This window comes from Cucurbita moschata, unplaced genomic scaffold, assembly GCF_002738365.1.
Source record: "Cucurbita moschata cultivar Rifu unplaced genomic scaffold, Cmos_1.0 Cmo_Scf00008, whole genome shotgun sequence".
Lineage (NCBI taxonomy): Eukaryota > Viridiplantae > Streptophyta > Magnoliopsida > Cucurbitales > Cucurbitaceae > Cucurbita > Cucurbita moschata.
Genome location: NW_019268524.1, coordinates 2,144,383 through 2,163,775, shown reverse-complemented (window position 1 = coordinate 2,163,775; position 19,393 = coordinate 2,144,383). Strand labels below are relative to the sequence as shown.

At 38.5% G+C, this 19,393-nt stretch overlaps 4 protein-coding genes across 4 annotated transcripts in view; 2 read left to right on the top strand and 2 right to left on the bottom strand.

Annotated features, from left to right (window-relative positions):
• Nucleotides 1-133: 133 nt before the first annotated feature.
• LOC111445985 (GTP-binding protein At2g22870-like) lies at nt 134-3,962 on the bottom strand. Its single transcript, XM_023084571.1, has 5 exons — nt 3,362-3,962; nt 2,098-2,167; nt 1,796-1,958; nt 671-925; nt 134-552 (listed from the first exon to the last, which is right to left on the bottom strand). Exons 1-4 carry the CDS (start codon nt 3,864-3,866, stop codon nt 707-709), a joined length of 957 nt encoding a protein of 318 aa, XP_022940339.1. The 5' UTR covers nt 3,867-3,962; the 3' UTR covers nt 134-552; nt 671-706.
• Nucleotides 3,963-4,649: 687 nt separating this feature from the next.
• LOC111445983 (beta-adaptin-like protein A) lies at nt 4,650-11,295 on the top strand. Its single transcript, XM_023084566.1, has 11 exons — nt 4,650-4,859; nt 5,478-5,994; nt 6,312-6,436; nt 7,122-7,320; nt 7,732-7,960; nt 8,067-8,233; nt 8,564-8,773; nt 9,157-9,267; nt 9,344-9,520; nt 9,674-10,138; nt 10,641-11,295. The coding sequence occupies exons 1-11, from the start codon at nt 4,807-4,809 to the stop codon at nt 10,929-10,931; spliced, it is 2,544 nt and encodes an 847-aa protein (XP_022940334.1). The 5' UTR covers nt 4,650-4,806; the 3' UTR covers nt 10,932-11,295.
• A 123-nt stretch (nt 11,296-11,418) lies between these two features.
• Nucleotides 11,419-14,845, bottom strand: LOC111445986 (rhomboid-like protein 11, chloroplastic). Its single transcript, XM_023084572.1, has 7 exons — nt 14,569-14,845; nt 14,269-14,393; nt 13,056-13,141; nt 12,851-12,891; nt 12,536-12,702; nt 12,395-12,457; nt 11,419-11,830 (listed from the first exon to the last, which is right to left on the bottom strand). Exons 1-7 carry the CDS (start codon nt 14,813-14,815, stop codon nt 11,636-11,638), a joined length of 924 nt encoding a protein of 307 aa, XP_022940340.1. The 5' UTR covers nt 14,816-14,845; the 3' UTR covers nt 11,419-11,635.
• Nucleotides 14,846-15,340: 495 nt separating this feature from the next.
• LOC111446677 (signal peptide peptidase-like) overlaps nt 15,341-19,393 on the top strand; it is a 4,677-nt gene continuing 624 nt past the window's right edge. The window contains exons 1-11 of the mRNA XM_023085592.1: nt 15,341-15,502; nt 15,661-15,772; nt 16,290-16,405; nt 16,498-16,649; nt 16,760-16,845; nt 17,364-17,491; nt 17,779-17,829; nt 18,040-18,126; nt 18,244-18,313; nt 18,957-19,093; nt 19,231-19,308. Of these exons, the coding sequence (XP_022941360.1) occupies nt 15,736-15,772; nt 16,290-16,405; nt 16,498-16,649; nt 16,760-16,845; nt 17,364-17,491; nt 17,779-17,829; nt 18,040-18,126; nt 18,244-18,313; nt 18,957-19,093; nt 19,231-19,308 (942 nt within the window). The 5' untranslated portion in view covers nt 15,341-15,502; nt 15,661-15,735. The remainder of the gene's footprint in view (nt 15,503-15,660; nt 15,773-16,289; nt 16,406-16,497; nt 16,650-16,759; nt 16,846-17,363; nt 17,492-17,778; nt 17,830-18,039; nt 18,127-18,243; nt 18,314-18,956; nt 19,094-19,230; nt 19,309-19,393) is intronic.

Below are 19,393 nucleotides of genomic sequence, written 5' to 3'. Positions count from 1 at the left end.
ATTAAAAATCAGTTCAATCAAAATTTACTGCTTAAATCTTTAAATTTTACGGTGGTAAACTTTTAAATCTACTTGGCATTAAGTTAGAGTACAAATTAAAGCATAATAAAGGTAAAAGTTAAACAGTCAAGAAATTGTTTACACCCAAAATTTACTGTTTAAAGGATATTATTTTAAAGGAAAAAGAAAAGGGCAAGCCAACGGTAATGAGGTTTGCAACAAGGCCAAGTCTCCGAGGAATGAAGCCGAGTGTTTGGGCAAAGGAGTAAAGCCATCCTTATCCAGAACAGGAATAAACGGGATCCACAAGATAACAGAGCAACTCTCTACTAATCTTCCATTCTATTGCTCTGTTTGAAGCATCTAAGCAGTGACACAATGAAGCTTGTGAAACAGTATTAAGCCGTGTTGTGTTGGTTTGTAAACACTCCAAACTTTGTGTCCTCGTCCTACACCTCAAGCCGTTGAATATATAATACAGGAATCACATTCTATCGACCCGTTTTGAGTCAAGATGAAGTGCATCTATTCGTGTCGAGAAACATCAGCAAGCTGCAACATTTGCAGCCATTGTTAATTTTGGACCTCGAAATCGAGAGAGCCTAGTTTTGGACATGAACCGATATCTCTATATATTGCAGGCATGACCATAACCAATATGAGGTCGTACCTGATCGACATCGGAAGGCGAGGCTAAAGTGTTTTATCAGTGCTTGAGCCAGTAGTTCCTCAGTTGAGCGATATGCAGAAGAATTTCGTCCCGACCTTGATGGGTGACACTGCTGGTCATAATCCATGGCGGAGTCGTGTGGAAAAATCCACCAATCAGTTCCTGAAAGTCGCTCATATTTTCTTCTGCTCTTTTTCCATCTTTCTTTTTCTTCTTTCGTTTGTCGCATTTCGTAAATATTATCGTCATTGGAATCTGCAGGAAACATTCCATGTCGAATTTTCTTGAAAACGAATGCATCAAATTGAATGAAACGCTAAATCTCTATTGTATAATATTAGACTTAGGGGTTGATTCTTGTTCCTAAAGGTTCAGAAGAAGATTTGGAACAAGTTTAGTGAAGGGGTGAATCTCAAACCCACCACTTGCAGATATTGTCTGCTTTGGCCAGTTATGTATTGTCATCAGCCTCACGATTTTAAAACGCGTTTGCTAAGGAAAGATTTCCACACCCTTGTAAGAAATGCTTCATTCTCCTCTTCAACCGATGTGGGATCTCACAATCCACCCCCTTTGGAGGCCCAGTGTCCCCGCTGGCACACCGCCCCGTGCCTGACTTTGATACCATTTGTAACAGACCAAATCCACCCGTTAGTAGATATTGTCCTCCTTGAGCTTTCCTTTCTAAGCTTCCCCTCAAGGTTTTAAAACGTGTATGTTAGAGAGAGGTTTCCACACCCTTATAAAAATGTTTCGTTTCCCTCTCCAACCAATGTGGAATCTTGCAATTCGCCCCCCTTGGGGGCCAGCGTTTCCACTAGTACATCGCCCGATGTCTGGCTTTGATGTCATTTGTAAGAGTCCAAGCTCACCATTAGTAGATATTGTCTTCTTTGGGCTTTCCGTTCCGGACTTCCCCTCAAGGTTTTAAAACGTGTCTATTACGGAGAGGTTTTCACACTCTTAAAGAATGTTTCGTTCCCCTCTCCAATCAATGTGGGATCTCACATCATCATACAAGTACCGTATACTTTCACAGCCTTCAATATCTTTTTAAGAAAACACAAGATATGCAAATTGGATATTTTCCTTCTATATGCCTCATACATGCAAAGAGAATATTACCTGATTCTGACCCAACCAACCAGCATAGTCAAGATCAATTTGTTTGGCAGGAACGCTGGCATCTATAAGAAGGAAAACCGAAACCAACGTCGACCGATTCAGGAAATAGTCCTTTGTAAACTTATTCCAGTCCGTTCGGAGTTCCCGTGGTGCAGATGCATACCTACAAAAAAGGAACAAACAACTCAACTAGAGGCAGCACATATGAAGGAATAAGGGCAGAGGCAAACTCATGCCCCATCACAGAGCAAGTCACATGGAAGCAAGTTCGAACATTGACACAACTCGAAGTTAAGACATACCCATATCCAGGCAAATCGACCAAGTACCAACTATCGTTGATTCGAAAATGGTTTATGCACTGTGTCTTTCCTGCAATAAAACACAAAGTGTTTATATCCACATCCAACATTCTTAATAGAACAACTGGAACAGACCATCTGAGATTAAACAGTACAAGGGATTTCAGACATTCAGAATCATAACAGAAAAGACCTATGATAACTCATTAATTAGCTTATTCCTTCTCTTGCCCTTTCTCTCTCACGTGCTGGCAAGGAGCGGAGATAGAAAATTTCACGAGAAGAATCTAAATTTTACATTCCCGTTAATGCAAGAACTATAAATAAAGGACTAGGAATTCCTCTATTTGAGGTCGATTCATTTACACTTTCATTCTCGTTGAAAAGCTCAACATGCTCGTATCTAAGTCGGGAAGTGAGAGTGCCGATGAACCCCACTTGGGAGTAGTGGCAGTTTTGATTGAGCTTGACCCATTTTATCGATAATTTTTCACTTCTATTAGCTTAAGAAGGCAAATTGGATGAAAGCTTCAAAATCTTAATATACCCCTACACTTGCATGCGTAAATTGAATGGGATTTAACACGCCAATCATTCATAACAACAGAGCTTTGATGAATGATGAGAAAATGGAGTTATAAGGTCAAGGCTTTGAATCAATGAAACGCATAGTTCAAAGAAGTTTGGCAGATATTTGTTCTGTTCAAGCTATGTTGTTCTATTTTCTTCCAAATCATTGTACAGTCCTCTCGTTCCTATTATCCATTATCTGAGATCCCACCTTGGTTGAAGAGGGGAACCAAGCATTCCTTATAAAGGTGTGGAAACTTTCCCTAACAGATGCGTTTCAAAATCGTGAGGCTGACGAGGATACGTAATGGGTTAAAGCGGACAATATCTACCAGCGGTGGACTTGGGTTGTTACAAATGGTATCAAAGCCAGCCACTGAGCGGTGAATTAGCGAGGACGTTGGGCCCTTAAGGGGTGGATTGTGAGATACCGGTTAGAGAGTGGAACGAAGCATTCCTTATAGGCAAACCTCTCCCTAGCAAATGCGTGAGGCTCACGGCGATAAGTACCGAGCTAAAATGGACAGTTAAGCATTAGGGACAATATGAAACTACACCAAACATATCACAAGTGCTAGGAGAATTCTCATGGACTACGAAACTACACCATTTTTCCTTTCAAAGCAGTGGCTTCACAACAAATGAAAATAACACAACTAATTAAAGAAACAATATGGCAAAACAAACCGCCGACCTGGTTTCTTGGAGGTATGAGCGAGCTTCTTCCGCCGCACGAGCGAGTTCAACAGTGACGATTTCCCCACATTCGAGCGCCCAACAAGGGCAAATTCAGGAAGCCCATCAGAAGGGCAATCCTCGGTTCTCACACTACTCTTCACAAAATTCGCCTCGGAAATCTGCGCATCCCTCGCGTACCGTCCCAACACAATGTTCGAACCCTTCAAGATTCTCGTCCCCGCAGCGCCGCTGCCGGAGAAATCAGTTTCCGGCGGAATAAATAGCTTCTCAGGGGAGATGGTTAACTGTTTTTCTTCGGGATGTTCTGAAAAATCGGTGATCGAAACTGGTTCGGCGGCCGTGAGAGTGGATTTGGGGGCGGGAAATGAAGGCGAAGTGAGAATGGAGGCTTCTGTGGCCGCGATTACGGGTTTATTGGTTTTTGCAAATACGCTAAAACTTCGGCGGATTGGTGAAGTAAAGAGAGAACGATTGAGTTTAGAGAGCTGAGAGAGAACCATCACTATGCCTGTGAGCACTTGCTCGGCTCGCAGGGGAGATTTTTGGGGAAGGAATAGCGGTGGGCTCTGGTCATGGCCATATGCCTCTTGTCCCCTGTGCGCAGTGTACTAGTTGATGAAGAGTTCGACTTGTCGTGTGAGTCGCCGAGAGAGAACGACTTGTCGGCCATGCTAACAAAAAAAAAAAAAAACAATTATATTCAAGAAAAAAAAAGGGATAAAAAAAAATTGGATTGAACTTGTATTCATGGATGTTCGGGATGTCTCGATATTTGAACGATACGTGGACCGTTCCCGATGGCATGACTAAGTGAACTGCGATGGACGACGACACCCTGTGACTTGGGATGACGTCAAGACATATAGATCACGCTAATCGGAAATTGAGAGAAGGTTGAATGTGACGTTGCACATGGGAGACCTTGACCCTGAGTAGAGGCAAGGTCGAGTCGAATGACTTGACCTAGTGTACAGGTAATTTGATTGTGTTATAGATAATTGAACATATATATACAAACAAAATGTGTGGCTGAACAAGTTTGGATTCAACACAAGTGATCAGCAGTTAAAATCAAACACACGTAAATGAAATACATCATATTAAAATTTGAAATATACGCGAAATATTTTGTTGGACTGAATCTTTGGGCTTAGGGCCCTGTCAACTAAACTATTAATGGGCCGAAGCCCAATTTCACAATTGACGGTTGCCGAAGGCCCAACAAGTGTTACCAGAACCGGAAGCGAACAAGAAAAGAGAGAAAGCTTCTCTGCGGGCGTGTCTACCATGCAATTGCATCTGCAAGTTCCGTCTTAGATTCACGAACTCCATAGCCAAAGCCGGAATTGCGACCACACCGAGTCCGTTGTCGACGAGATATTTATCTTCGAATTGTCTTGCTTCGAACGGAGCTGTACGTCAGCATAATTCTGGTCCGCCATGGCTCCGCCTGCGCCGTCTCATCGAACTCCATCGCCGTCCCAACCATCGGGGTAGGTGGCAAATTATCTCTTCCCAATCCAAATTTCTAACATTGGCAGCTTCCAGGATGATTTCGAATTATACATGAGTAATTCATTTCTGCTGATAGATTAGTTCAGGAGCTGTTTTGAGATTGGTATTTTGTTGGTTTTACTATTTTCCCTTTGGATTTGGAAGTCGTGGATCTGCTTAAGTTCGAAATCGTGCTTTTCCCCGTTCCTTCATTACTTCAGCTTTTTATTGGCGCGCATTGTTGTCGATCATCGAGGTTTAGTTGTTTGCATGACCAGTGTGTGCATCGTGTGTCCGATTGTATTTGTTCTAGCGTCCAATGACCAAAATCCTGATAAATATTTTTGCACTGTCATTTCACTTTCACACGACGTTCTGTAATTTTACTTGTTTTGGTTTGTCATCTGGGAATGATTTATTTACACTTTGCATTTGGTCGAATTGAAGTTTTATCGATTGAGTTTCTTCTATCCTTGCTCACTTTAATTTTGCTTAAGTTCTCATCAATCCGATGCATTAGTTCTATGGATTTCGATTTTATGAGTCACTAAAATCAGATCTGTGTTTTCTGCTATTAATCGTGTTGATCTTTACTGGTATTTGATTCACTTGACCAGAAAAAGCGAAGTATCTGATCTGAAATCACAGCTCCGGCAGCTTGCTGGAAGCAGAGCACCTGGTGTTGAAGATTCCAAGAGGGAGCTTTTCAAGAAAGTGATATCTTACATGACTATTGGGATTGATGTATCGTCTCTCTTTGGAGAGATGGTGATGTGCTCCGCTACATCAGACATTGTTCTTAAGAAAATGTGCTATCTATACGTTGGCAATTATGCCAAGGTGAATCCTGATCTTGCTCTGCTCACAATTAATTTTCTTCAAAGGGATTGCAAGGATGAGGATCCAATGATTAGAGGGCTTGCTTTGAGGAGCTTATGTTCACTTCGCGTTGCAAATCTTGTTGAGTATCTGGTAGGGCCCTTGGGTTCTGGCTTGAAGGATAACAATAGTTATGTGAGAATGGTGGCAGTTACGGGGGTTTTGAAACTATATCATATATCTGCTTCGACGTGTGTAGATGCTGATTTTCCAGCAACGTTGAAGCATTTGATGCTCAATGATCGAGATACTCAGGTGATTTATTTAAATTATCTAATCCATGTTTTTATTATGCACCATTATATATCTCTTTGATCAAATGAATGATTTCCTTACCCAAGAGATTTCGAGTACCTCCATAATTTATGCTTTACATAAAATTATAGCAGGAACTGGAAGTAGCATGCCTACAGATTTCTTGTAAACAACCGTGATTTTTATTGTATTTCAAATTAACTTGAATTTTTTGTTGGGTACTAGAGCACTATATATTTATTGAATGGCGTCCGTTATATTTTACCTTGTCCTTAATGTATTGGTGAGAGTATTTCTTAATGTATTGCACCTACCAGGTAGTTGCAAATTGTTTATCTGCTCTACAAGAGATTTTGACCTCAGAAGCCAGCTCCTTGGAAGAAGCATCTAGGGAAAGAGAGGCTTTGCTCAGTAAGGCAGTTGTGTATTATCTTCTGAATCGGTATGTTCTATAGCCTAAGGAATGAGGAGCCCATTCTTGATTACTGTCTCTAGCTTTAGATCTAAAAGGAGCATTGATTTTACTTCGGTTCTTTTTCTTTTTTTCTTAACTTTTAGAAATATTATCATTTTAATCATTGGAAGTTAGAGCTGCTTAGTTATTATATATGTTTTGAAATTTATATATTAAATTTATCACATTCTGTGATTGTTTATATTTATAGCATCGTAATCATTGGATTGTTTATATATTAAATTTACCGAGCCCATCAGCTTAAGCATTTCGGTTGATTGATGATTTGACATGGTACCAAAGCAGGAAGTCCTAAGTTCAAACCCCTATATTGTCATTTACTTCCCAATTAATATTGATTACCACTTGTTGGGTTTTTGTAAAATTTCCAAGTCCAAAAGTGAGAGAATGTTGAGGTGTCGATATATTTAAATTTACCATAACCTGTCAACTTAAGCTTGGTGACTAAAGAATCAGAGTTTCTAAAGAAGTTTTGTAGTTCGTGAAAGGGACAATAACTTTTGGAGTTGTATTGATTGGTTGTTTTAGAGTCTCTTAGCTAATCTCTCGACTAAATGGTTCTTATACATGCATTATATATTCCGTAAATGCGAGAATTTCAGTGATAGAATATCTATCATACCTTGTTCAAACAAAATGCTTATGCTTGCAGGATCAAGGAATTTAATGAATGGGCACAGTGTCTTATACTTGAATTGGTCTCCAAATATGTACCTTCAGATAGCAATGAGATTTTTGATATCATGAACCTTCTTGAAGATAGACTTCAGCATGCTAATGGTGCTGTTGTATTGGCAACCACCAAAGTTTTTCTACATTTGACTTTATCCATGACTGACGTTCACCAACAGGTGACTATCGAGAGTTTCGATCCTTCTATAACATTTTGTTTGTTTACGTAACTTTTATACAGTTTTACTTTTCATCTCTCATGCATAAATAATATGGCCTTACCTATGTGCAATATATTTTTTTTTTGCCAAGTGTATGAAGTCCAGGTTACCCTCTACCTCCAACGTGGCGGTCTAAGATTTTGTAAAAGGAAATTAATTGAATTATTGTGCAAAATATAGTTCTTCTGGTAGTGCTCTTCTGTGTTCCTATCCTAGAACAAGAAATTATTGCTGGTTGCTGTTTAGTTGAGATTACCACTATTATCCTATTTGTTAGTTCTCATGTTGGAATGACATGATCTTCTTATACCATTCTTCTTTTTCCTCTATTGAAAACATAAAGTTTATGGAGTTCTATATAATGGCTAGGTCTATGAACGGATTAAAGCACCTCTCTTAACCCTAGTGAGCTCAGGAAGCCCGGAGCAATCTTATGCAGTTCTAAGCCATCTTCATCTCCTGGTGATGCGTGCTCCATTTATATTTTCCTCAGACTATAAACACTTCTATTGTCAATACAATGAGCCATCTTATGTCAAAAAATTGAAGCTTGAAATGTTGACTGCGGTGGCAAATGAAAGCAACACGTACGAAATTGGTGAGTGAACTCCATTGGGTCATTCTTATGTCTAGTTATAAAGTTGATTCATACGGCACCTTCTTTTTTGATCTCGCACTTGATACCTTTGAGTTGCTTTTTTCAGTGACGGAATTATGTGAATATGTTGCAAATGTTGATATTCCCATTGCAAGAGAGTCAATACGTGCTGTTGGGAAAATAGCACTGCAGCAGTATGATGTGAATGCAATTGTCGATCGACTTCTGCAGTTTTTGGAGATGGAAAAGGACTATGTGACTGCTGAAGCTCTGGTAATTAGTTTTTCACACAATTGTTAGCTTTTGTCTTTTGAAAACTGCCGTACATATGCATTATATTCACTTCTTTTATATTAATTTGTATTACGAAAGTAGCAATAGCGGTGAAACAAAGTGATTCTTTTTCTTTATTTGCTTGGTAATGTGAGGAATGTAACCTCAAGCCTACTGCTAGCAGATATTGTCCTCTTTGGACTCTTCCTTGTGGGCTTCCCCGCAAGGTTTTAAAACACGTCTGCTAGGGGAGGTTTCTACACCCTTATAAAAAATATTTCATTCCCCTCTCCAATTGACGTGGGATCTCACATGGAATTCTTTTGGCAGGTACTTGTTAAAGATCTTCTGAGAAAATATCCACAATGGAGTCATGATTGCATTGCTGTTGTCGGCAGCATCAGCAGTAAAAACATTCAAGAACCAAAGGCGAAAGCAGCTCTTATCTGGATGTTGGGGGAGTACTCACAAGACATGCACGATGCCCCATATATTCTAGAGAGTTTAATTGAGAACTGGGATGATGAGCCTTCTGCTGAGGTTAATCCACCCTCCACCCACTCACAAATTATGCTTAAAACAACTGAAGATACTACTGCATGACTTATTGTTGGTCTATTATTTAAAATCTTACAACTTGAATTGAATCACAAAACTCACATGCAGTCTTAACGTTTCAGTTTAAACCTACATATTTGTTAACTTCGACAATGTCAAGTTTTAATATTTTCCCCTACTCTCTTGGTGACATCAGATTACCGTGTTCGTTTATGGTCAATTTAGTCATTTCAATTATCTCTTGTTATTACTTTTGGAGATGTTGGTTGATTGCCATTATTTATGTATGCTTACAACTTTAATGTTCTAAAATCTTGATATTTCTTCCCTTACATGCTGAATGATGGGCCATATCATTATTGCAGGTTCGCCTACATATTCTCACTGCAGTGATGAAGTGTTTCTTCAAAAGGCCTCCTGAAACTCAGAAGGCTTTGGGAGTTGCACTGGCAGTTGGTCTTGCTGACTTTCACCAGGTAGAGGTTATTCATTGCTTTTGCATTCTTTGCAATATTTGTCTTTTCGTGTTGTAATATTTTCTTTTGATTATAGGATGTACACGATCGAGCACTATTCTACTACAGGCTTTTGCAATATAATGTTTCTGTAGCTGAACGTGTCGTCAATCCTCCAAAGCAAGCCGTTTCTGTATTTGCTGATACACAGAGCAGTGAAGTCAAGGATAGAATATTTGACGAATTTAATAGTTTGTCTGTTATTTATCAGAAGGTAACGGCACTTAATCCTCATGGGTATCCAGAATCGTCATGGAGCAAAATTGAACAATTTTTTGTACTCTACGGAGTTAGCTTTTGTCATGCATATGTTGTTTAGCTGTTGAATTTGTTGTATAATTCATATACTTTGTATATGTTGTTGCAGCCATCTTACATGTTCACTGACAAGGAACACCGAGGTCCATTTGAGTTCTCAGACGAACTCGGAAATTTGTCTCTTGGTGCAGAGTCTGCAGATGCCGTTGTTCCAGCTCAGCAAGTCGAGGCAAACGATAAGGACCTACTTCTAAGCACATCAGTGGAAGAGGAAACTAGAATTGTAAGTAACAATGGTTCTGCATATAGTGCTCCTTCATATGAAGGCTCCGTTGGAGCTCTCATTCCTCAAGCGCCATCAGAATTTGCAGTCTCGAATCCTTCCATACCCGAGCCTGCTCCACCATCGAGCTCTCCAATTGATGATCTACTTGGCCTAGGTCTACCAACAGTGTCTGCTCCTGCTCCTGCGCCTGCGCCTTCACCACCTCCTCTGCAGCTAAATTCAAAAGCTGTTTTAGCTCCAGGAACTTTTCAGCAGAAATGGCGCCAGCTTCCTATATCTGTATCACTGGTTTGTTTCCAAATTTTATTACATCAGCCAGAATCTTCATTGTTGCTTTCCCATTTTGATTATTGTGGGATCCCACGTAAGTCAGAGACGGGAACAAAATATTACCTCTCCCTAGTAGACGTCTTTTAAAACCTTGAGGGAAAGCCCAAGGAGGACAATATCTCCTATTGGTGGGCTTGGGCTGTTACAAATGGTATCAAAGCCAGGCACTGGGCGGTGTGCCGGCGCGGACGTTGGTCCCAATGGGGTGGATTGTGAGATCCTATGTCGGTTGGAGAGGAGAACGAAGCATTCCTTATAAAGGTGTGGAAACCTCTCTCTAACAGACGCTTTTTAAAAACCTTGAGGGAAACCCCAAAAGGGAAAGCCCAAAGAGGGCTGTTAGCGGTGGGTTTGGGTTGTTACAATAATATTCACCTGCTCCAAGGGAAACTGAACTTAGGATACTTGCACTATACCGTCTTCTACATTGTGCTGACACCAGACACATTTTTTGTCGCAGGAACATGCTGTAAGCCCGAGAGGCAGTGCAGCTCTAACATCACCGCAAGTCCTCCTCCGGCACATGCAAAGCCATTCCATTCATTGCATTGCATCCGGTGGCCAGGCACCGAACTTCAAATTTTTCTTCTTCGCACAAAAGCAAGAAGAACCATCCAACTTTCTGGTGGAGTGCATAATCAACACAGCATCCGCCAAAGCACAGATAAAGGTCAAAGCGGACGACCAAACTGCATCACAAGCTTTCTCGTCTCTGTTCCAAACAGCTCTGGCCAACTTTGGTATGTTATGAGTGTTCGGCATTAAGTGTTGCACGTTAAAGCCTCTCGATCAAGTCGCCTGCATTGTTGTAGGAACAGAAGGACGAAGACGTAGTAGTAGTCATTTCAAATCGGTTGTCGTATAGATGAGTGTAAAATGAGACTGAAGTCGCTGCACTTTCTGTTCCCTACTAGTGGCTCTTACCAGTTGCTTGGATTTTGCTCCAATCCTGTGTTATAGAAACTTCTCCATTGTAAAAGCTTTTGTGAATTTTCCTGTCCTGTAGTCAGTGTCCTTTTCTTCCCATCTCCGTCCGCTTCTACTTCAGACTGTTTATCGGCTTTATATAAGAGAAATAACATCCAAAACCCACTTGGTATCTTATTTCTCTGTTTATGAAAATTTAAAGAGTATGTCATGTTTCTCTTCCATTTGACCTTAATATCACTTTTTTAGCTTTTACCTCGTGTTGCAAGTTCTATTTTAAGTTGAATTTATGTCGACCTATTAGTCGGAGGTAGTTAAATCATATCACATTTAGTTGTCAAGAAAATTCTATCCATCCATGCCAATATTACTTTCACACTTGCAAACCTATAGCCACAATCCTATATAAAATATTTTACGCAAGATACAAATAGGAAGATGAATGGATACTGTTTCCTAAATGAGAACAAAACAAGAAGATAATGGCAGAGTGTATTGTTCTATTTCAAAGCAGAATTGCTTGAGCAATCATCTTACTTTCCTGTGCAAAGTTGATGCATCTTGATCATCAGGAGGTTGAGAAGGAATTCTACTGAGAAGCCATACCAGAAAGACACCGACGAGCGCCCCAGAGAGATGAGCAACATGGTTAACATTCTGCAAGGCAGATCCTCCGCGGAAGCTTCCTGACAGTGCAGTTGAAGCTTGGGCTGCTTCCATGACCTATAGTGACCAAGCAAAGCATATGGATAAGCAAGTTCCCCTCACCTTATGTTTTACACAAACCAACCACAAGATTTATGCTTTTAGAAATAAAAGAAAAGAGAAAGACACTTTAATTCTATTTCAACTGTTCCGTTACTTTGTTTTAGTTCAACATGTGGAAGTTAGAGGATTATGATATCTTTTGAGAATATAAACCTTAACTAATTGAACTATATTTAGATTGACAATATCTATATTTTTACTAGTCGGATCCATTAGATAAAAGATAGAGCAAAAGAATAATGAACATCTTAAGCAATGACTTGCATAGTGTAGTCATGCATTGTGAGATCCCACATCAATTGGGAGGAGAATAAAGCATTTTTTATAAGGGTATGGAAACCTCTTCCTAGCAGATGCGTTTTAAAAACCTTTAGGGAAAGCCTGAAAGAGAAAGCCCAAAGAGGACAATATCTACTCGCGGTGAGGTGAGCTTGCGCTGTTACATGCATTCCCATTTAGAAAAGTTGCTTGTCGAGTGTTTAAGATCATTCACATGGGAGTAAAAAGAGAATGCACTACCTTCTCTATAACGAATTGACCAAGTATAAGGACTTCAAGGATCTTCCTCCAATCCCAAGACATCTGCCACGAAGAAATTTCTTAGTTAAAATGTATCAAAATGGAAATGAGAGTGATAAATCATAAGTTTTTGATAGATACCTTTACAAGGACACTTATAGTAAACAACCCAAAAACAGCACCAGAAGCTCCAACTGATACAGCATTTCTCGGTAAAATTAGCCATGAAACAATGTTTGCACCTACACCAGTAAGAATATAGGAAAGCCACAAAGCAAAGTTTCCTTCCTCTTCCTCAACAAGTTTTCCTGTTCATCACAAATAATGGAACTATTAAATGTCAGAACATTAGGGTTATTTTATGGCTTCCACCTCCAAGAAATAAAGTAGAAATCCATACATTAGAACATTCATTTTCTTGGAGGGGAGGGGAGGGAAGTCAAGTGTGGGTCTCACCAAATATATACAAGAAAAAAAGATTGCTAGAGAGATGGTTCCTGCAAAACATTCATGGAAATAGTAAGTATTCCACTAAGTCATGCTTGTAAAACCAGAAAATTGCATTCTCATGAGAAGATAACAAGCTTCTAACTCCACCGATCCATTCAGGGTAGACGAGAAATGTAAAATTTGCATGATTTTGAAGAGCCCAAAAACTCACCAATTAGCATGACAAAATGTTGCTGTAAAAAATTGATACCATGCAGGACGATTGTGGTACAGGTACAGATTTCCTATACTACGAACCTATGAAAAAGAGAATTTAGTAATTGAGCACAGGCATCTCAGTGTTTGAGTAACAAAGTGATATGAACCAAGGCATCAATCATACAAGATAAATTTTAAGGAAGATGTGAAGAAAATGTTGTTCAAATTATCACAAGATGTTGCAATTCATGCCACATTAAAGAAGAATCAAGCTCCATTTATTCTTGGATGGTTACAAATTTTGGGTGGATGGTACTTTAGAGTTATGGTGTTTCTTTAATGTATTTTAAAGCCTATTTACATAGTGGTTAATTATGGTCATAAAGTATGAAAATTACAACTCTACTCTAGGAATGCCTCATGGAAGGTTAAGAGTTCTCATTTTGAGGCTATATAAAGCCATATATGTTATCTTTGCAAAGAATAAAAAGAGCATTTGTGCTTTCCTTTTGTCAAAGACTAAGTTTCTTTGCAATTCTATATAGTTTAGGTTGCATGTACAATCATTCAAGTTTGACATGATCAGTTTTACTTCTGGAGTGACTCAGATCTCAAACAAGTGTTCTTGACTTAATATATTTGATCAATAAGGTAATTCGAATCTTACTTTCCTTATAGTGATTCCTTAGCATTTTGCATTAGAGCTTTCTCTTGGGTTTGGGTTGATTCCTTATCATTTGGTATAAAGCTTTCATTAGGGTTGATTCCTTATCACAAAATTTAAAAAAAAAAAAAAAAAAAAAAGAACCCTACCATTCTCTACTCCCCAAGTAATATTGATTTCTACTTGTTGAGCATATTACAAACTTTCAAGCCCATAAACAAGGAGAATGTTAAAATGTTGATATAATTAAAGTTACCATCACCCATCAACTTAAGCTTTTGAGTTGCTTCAACTCGAGAATCAAGTTTTTTACTAGCTAAGTTGACTGCTATGAATCTGATGCTTTTAGAACGTATCTTTTCAGATTCCCTAATAGAACGGTTTACTGTTAATAATCTGCTTACGAGTGGATTAACCTATTAATGCCCTATAACAATCAGCTTTGACAAATAGTTCATTCAGTACTCCTCAACTTTTGGGCAATATTTTGGGGCTCTTTCTTTCTCAATCTCTATAGGCAAATAGCATTAGACTTGATAGCATGTGGTAACAGAACTCGTACCTGAAAAATGTGATCGGCCACATATACTCCAATGTTGAGAAGAATGATCCAGAATATACCATTAACACGCTTCTCCGGTTTCCGATTCTGCAGTGGTTTCCCCAGCTCCAACTGTGATATCAAATCTAACAAACATTTAAAAACAAAATTCTTCTTTACTTTCATTCAACCGCACGCATATTCATCAATAAAAATCACAAAACCCCCTTCTAATTCAGCAAAAATTCCACAATAAAATCATAAACAAACAGATAGCTTGTTGCAAATACCGCAGAAGAACAAAAAAAGAAAAAGAACAACCTGCATCGTTCATTTTGCACATCGCGATAGGTTTCGCAGCAGTGGAACGAGCGCGAAGACGAAGAACATTGCTAAATTGAGCAACGGAAAGAGACGCTGAGAGCGGATGAAATAATGGAGAGGAGAATCTGAGTGAGCTTGAGCTGAATCTTGAGAGATGAGCAATGGAAGTCGTAGCCATTTGCTCGCGTAGTCCACGAGGTTTCAATATTCGGCTCCCATGGAGCTGCTGCAACCGCGACTGCATCGTTCAGTATTTCAGAGCAGCTCCGCTGAGAAACGGATAAGCCAATTATATATATTTTCCATTTTCCATTTTTTAAATTATTAATTTTATTTAAAAAAATTAAAAATAAATTACGAATTTCACGAGAATTATTATAATTTAAGTATATTAGAGAATAATTTACGGTTTACTGGAACGTTACGCTTTTGAGATGACATGTCAAGCGGGAGAAGCCCAATCCGACGTGTCAAAATATGATTGGACAAAAATCAGAAAAATACGTGGCTTTATTTAATTTTAGCGGTTTGTAATACTTTTATTATTTAATTTTCTCGATAAATTTTATTATTTTATTTCTACTGACCGGTTTTACTTAAATACCACGTCCAATCGCAAACGGCGTTCGCATCAGAACCATCACCAAACCAATAGGAATTCGCCACGTGGCAAAAGAAACGTTTGTCCGTCACGTTCCGGCAAAATCCCGGTGGTCATTGAAGATCCGACGATTTAAAGTATCAGTCCGGTGAATCGATTGGCGTCATTTTTAAATTTTAGTTTTACCGTTTCATTTTCTTTTTTTTACCCATTCGTCCAGTTAAGCCCTAAATCTGAAAATTTTGTGAAAAAAATCCCTTCTCTTTCTTCGGCGAGCTCTCCGATCTGCGTGGTCAAATCCACTCGAAGTCCTCGAGCCGCCGATGATTGGTACGGTTGTATCTTTCTATCTCCAATTCAATGGTTTTCTTTGTGTGTTGATGTTGATTCCATTTCTGATTATTTATTTATGGTTTGTTGTTTACGCTCGTAGTTTAAATTGATGTTTGCGTTTTAACTAATGTGTTTGTCTACGAGTTTGACTGCAGAGGGAGCAATTGCGGGACACGTTTTTTCCGGATTGACAGTGTTGGTGTAAGGTGTTTAATTAAGAACTGTTCAAGATGAACGCCGAGCGTATTGCGAATTTTGCTTTAGCGGGTGGGTAACATATTTCTTTTATTGATTTTTTGTCGTTTAAATATATGAATGCAAAGGTCGGCGTGCGTTAATCTTGAGATCTTTCTTTCTTTCTTTTGTGTTTGCTTTTGTAAGACCACTCTTTTCGCCCTGGATGTTTAGGCACTGGGTAACATTAATCGCTTAATTAGATAGCTTGCATGTGAATGACCAATTTTCTTTATTTTCTCTATCGATGAACTGTCTTTTTATATGCTGGACGTAATATTGGTGGTTATATGGTATGATCATAGATTATAATCTCGACTAATTGCCACTTGTAGTTTCTTGGAGTCTTTTGCAAGATCTGTATAACTTTTAGTATGGGACTAGATCAAGTTATCTGTAGTTTGTATTCATTGATCTCGATGGATTGGAATGAATTTGTACTTGTCTTCAATCACATGGAACTAGTGCAATGATACGTATATATATATATATATATTTGTTAGAGAGATTTGTATGGCTAAGCCTAACTTCTTCAACTTTGCGGATGCAGGATTGACATTAGCTCCACTTGTCATGAAGGTTGATCCTAATGTGAATGTCGTTCTCACTGCCTGTCTAACTGTTTATGTTGGTTGTTATCGGTCTGTGAAACCTACTCCACCTTCAGTAAGTGCAACGGGGAAATTTCTCCAAGTTGTTCATTTCCTTGAATGATTACAAATCCATTTGCTTACAATTTCTTATTGTCAAATATGCAGGAGACCATGTCGAGTGAACATGCTATGCGTTTTCCCTTTGTTGGGAGTGCGATGCTTTTGTCTCTTTTTTTGCTTTTCAAGTTTCTATCTAAGGACTTGGTTAATGCAGTCTTGACAATCTACTTCTTTGTGCTTGGGATCCTTGCTCTTTCGTATGTATTCAAATCATAACAAGAACACAAGCACTTCTTGTTATTGCTGATATAATTAAGTGTGCTGGTTCAAAATTTTACAATGATTGGCCTCTTTCCATTCTGTCTAGCGCCACTCTGTTGCCTGCTATCAAACGATATCTGCCAGACCATTGGAATCAAGATGCTATTGTATGGCGTTTTCCATATTTCCGTGGTATGTGGTTTTGTTTTAGCTTTATGTATTTTCCTGGAAAATATGCTAATTCCAACTTCCAAGTGTTTTATATTTATTATTATTTTTTTTTTATTATAATTTGGATTTTTTTTTTTTTTTTTAAGATTATGATGCAAGGTTATCCTTGAAGTCTGGATCACCATTTCTTTCTTTGAATTTTCAAGTCTAATCTATTTTGAAATGAACCTTGGTCCGTAGGTGGTTTAGAGCTCTTTGTTGGCTTTGAAGAACTTAATTTGCCACTTTTCCTATTAAGGAGATTGAAATCTAATGGTTTTTGTTCTAGTTTCCTATGTTAATGTATCTGTTCGTCAGGAAGTTCATAGGTCTAGCGCCAAATTCTTTTAAAACATTAACGATGCCTTTTGTTGTACGGTTATAACTTTGTTTCTGTTTTGATTCTTCTGCTTCTCTCAAGATTTCAGCTGATTTTATCTGGTTGACCTTATATCCTTTTATCATGCTGAATGATATTTTTCCTTTCATTTCTTTCACAGCTTTGGAGATCGAGTTCACCAGGTCTCAGGTTGTTGCAGCAATTCCTGGAACTTTCTTTTGTGCATGGTATGCTCTGAAAAAACATTGGCTGGCTAACAATATCTTGGGCCTTGCCTTTTGTATCCAGGTACAGTGCAATCTTTTAAAATAAACCACACTGTAGCCATTTGTTTGAGCAATCCTTTCTTGTTTAATTACTTAAAAGTATGCAGTTGGGAGTTTGTTGCTCACCGACAAGATCTTTGTTGGGTTTAATTCAAGAATTAAACCATCAATTTAATTATTTCTAAAAGTTACCTGTGGGATTTTCGTATATTTTCTTTTTATGTATTTAATTGATATTCATTTATACAGCATATACACATATAGATGAGCACACAACGAAGTAATTAATTTTCTGTTTTCCGTTTGCAGGGAATTGAAATGCTTTCTCTTGGTTCCTTTAAGACTGGTGCTATACTTTTGGTAAGGAATATAAGGATATGGAAATGAAAGTTAATGATAATTCAAAATTATCTGGTTACAGTTGTATGGAATACTTGTCTTATGTGTTCTGAAATCCTCTGTTTTGTAAACTACACTCACAAAATTGACATGTTTGGAGTCTAATGTTGGAAAATGCTTGATAAAAGTTGCCATTTTTTCCCCTTATTAATTTTCCTAATTTCCCCACAGGCTGGACTTTTCGTATATGATATCTTCTGGGTTTTCTTTACTCCAGTGATGGTTAGTGTTGCAAAATCGTTTGACGCACCTATAAAGGTTTGTACTCTTGCTTAACTTGAATATGTCATATTTTCTTTTCCATGACATTTCAGAGTGAAATTTGATTTGGGCTAAGCTGACTGTCTGATTGTGGTTTTCTAAATTTGTCTGCAGCTTTTGTTCCCCACTGCAGACGCTGTTAGACCATTTTCCATGCTTGGACTTGGTGACATTGTCATTCCCGGTGAGTTTGAGTGTCGATCTGGATGTGTTGGATTTGTGGTTGGGACTTTTTATTTATTTATTTATTTTCATATTACCTGCCAACTATGCTTTTCATCTTTGCTAGAACGTGCTAGAATGTCAAGATTTATCTTAGATGCGTACGGGTCTCAGCTACAATATTTTGGTGGTTTAGTTTTTCCAAAAAGTTGGAGGTCACCGTGTCCATAATACATATCATGCTGGCTATGTAGTGCTCGTTGCCTTTTGAAGATCCTTGATGAATGTTCTTATCTTGACTATAATGTTTGTGTAATTCTGTTATCGAGCGTTGATGACCCTGTCTTCCGTTCATATTGCTTGTTTAGTATGCAGTTTTTTAAGTTAAGTAGATATAAACAAGTGTTACCTTGTGAGAATATTGTGTACATTGTCTAAAAATGAACCTTGAAGCTGCCTGATTATTAGAATAACTTGAATCTCCGTTCTTTTATTTTATTTTATTTTTTTGCTTGTGCATAATTTTCACATAATCACAAGCAAGTTGGTGTGTTTTTGCTTTTTTATAGATCTAATTTGTCTTAATTTTGTTAGAAATTTTACCTTGCAATTTTGGAAATTTTTGTTTCTTGAGGAAACTATTGATATTGCTTCCCTTCCTGTAGGCATCTTTGTTGCTTTGGCTCTTCGATTTGATGCATCCAGGGGAAAAAACGGTCAATATTTTACGAGTGCTTTTGCGGGATACACATTTGGTTTGGTCCTCACAATAATAGTCATGAATTGGTTTCAAGCTGCTCAGGTGACGTTTGCATTTTTTTTGGCCTACACACCACCTTTGATTAAAATGATCTCCGAAGTTAATGACTTTATTTCTTGATTCTAAACTCTTTAGTGAAAATATGTGGCCTTAACCTGTGTCTGATTTCATCTTTTCAGCCTGCACTTCTGTACATTGTGCCTGCTGTTATTGGATTTTTGGCTGCTCATGTCATATGGAATGGGGATGTGAAGCCGGTTTGTCCCGCACTTGTCGTTTTCACTTTCATTCATATATGTTTAGACCATCCTCGACCCCGATCCCGACCCCCCCCCCCCCCCC

Coding starts and splice junctions, on each gene's coding strand:
- LOC111445985 (XM_023084571.1), bottom strand. CDS start 3,866: ATGGTTCTCTCTCAGCTCTCTAAACTCAATCGTTCTCTCTTTACTTCA. Junction 1,959..2,097: donor GTCGATTTGCCTGGATATGG/GTATGTCTTAAC, acceptor CCTTTTTTGTAG/GTATGCATCTGCACCACGGG. Junction 926..1,795: donor GTTGGTTGGGTCAGAATCAG/GTAATATTCTCT, acceptor TGTTTCCTGCAG/ATTCCAATGACGATAATATT.
- LOC111445986 (XM_023084572.1), bottom strand. CDS start 14,815: ATGCAGTCGCGGTTGCAGCAGCTCCATGGGAGCCGAATATTGAAACCT. Junction 12,892..13,055: donor ACATTTTGTCATGCTAATTG/GTGAGTTTTTGG, acceptor AATGTTTTGCAG/GAACCATCTCTCTAGCAATC. Junction 11,831..12,394: donor GTCAATTCGTTATAGAGAAG/GTAGTGCATTCT, acceptor TGGTCACTATAG/GTCATGGAAGCAGCCCAAGC.
- LOC111445983 (XM_023084566.1), top strand. CDS start 4,807: ATGGCTCCGCCTGCGCCGTCTCATCGAACTCCATCGCCGTCCCAACCA. Junction 4,860..5,477: donor TCGCCGTCCCAACCATCGGG/GTAGGTGGCAAA, acceptor TCACTTGACCAG/AAAAAGCGAAGTATCTGATC. Junction 10,139..10,640: donor TTCCTATATCTGTATCACTG/GTTTGTTTCCAA, acceptor TTTTTGTCGCAG/GAACATGCTGTAAGCCCGAG.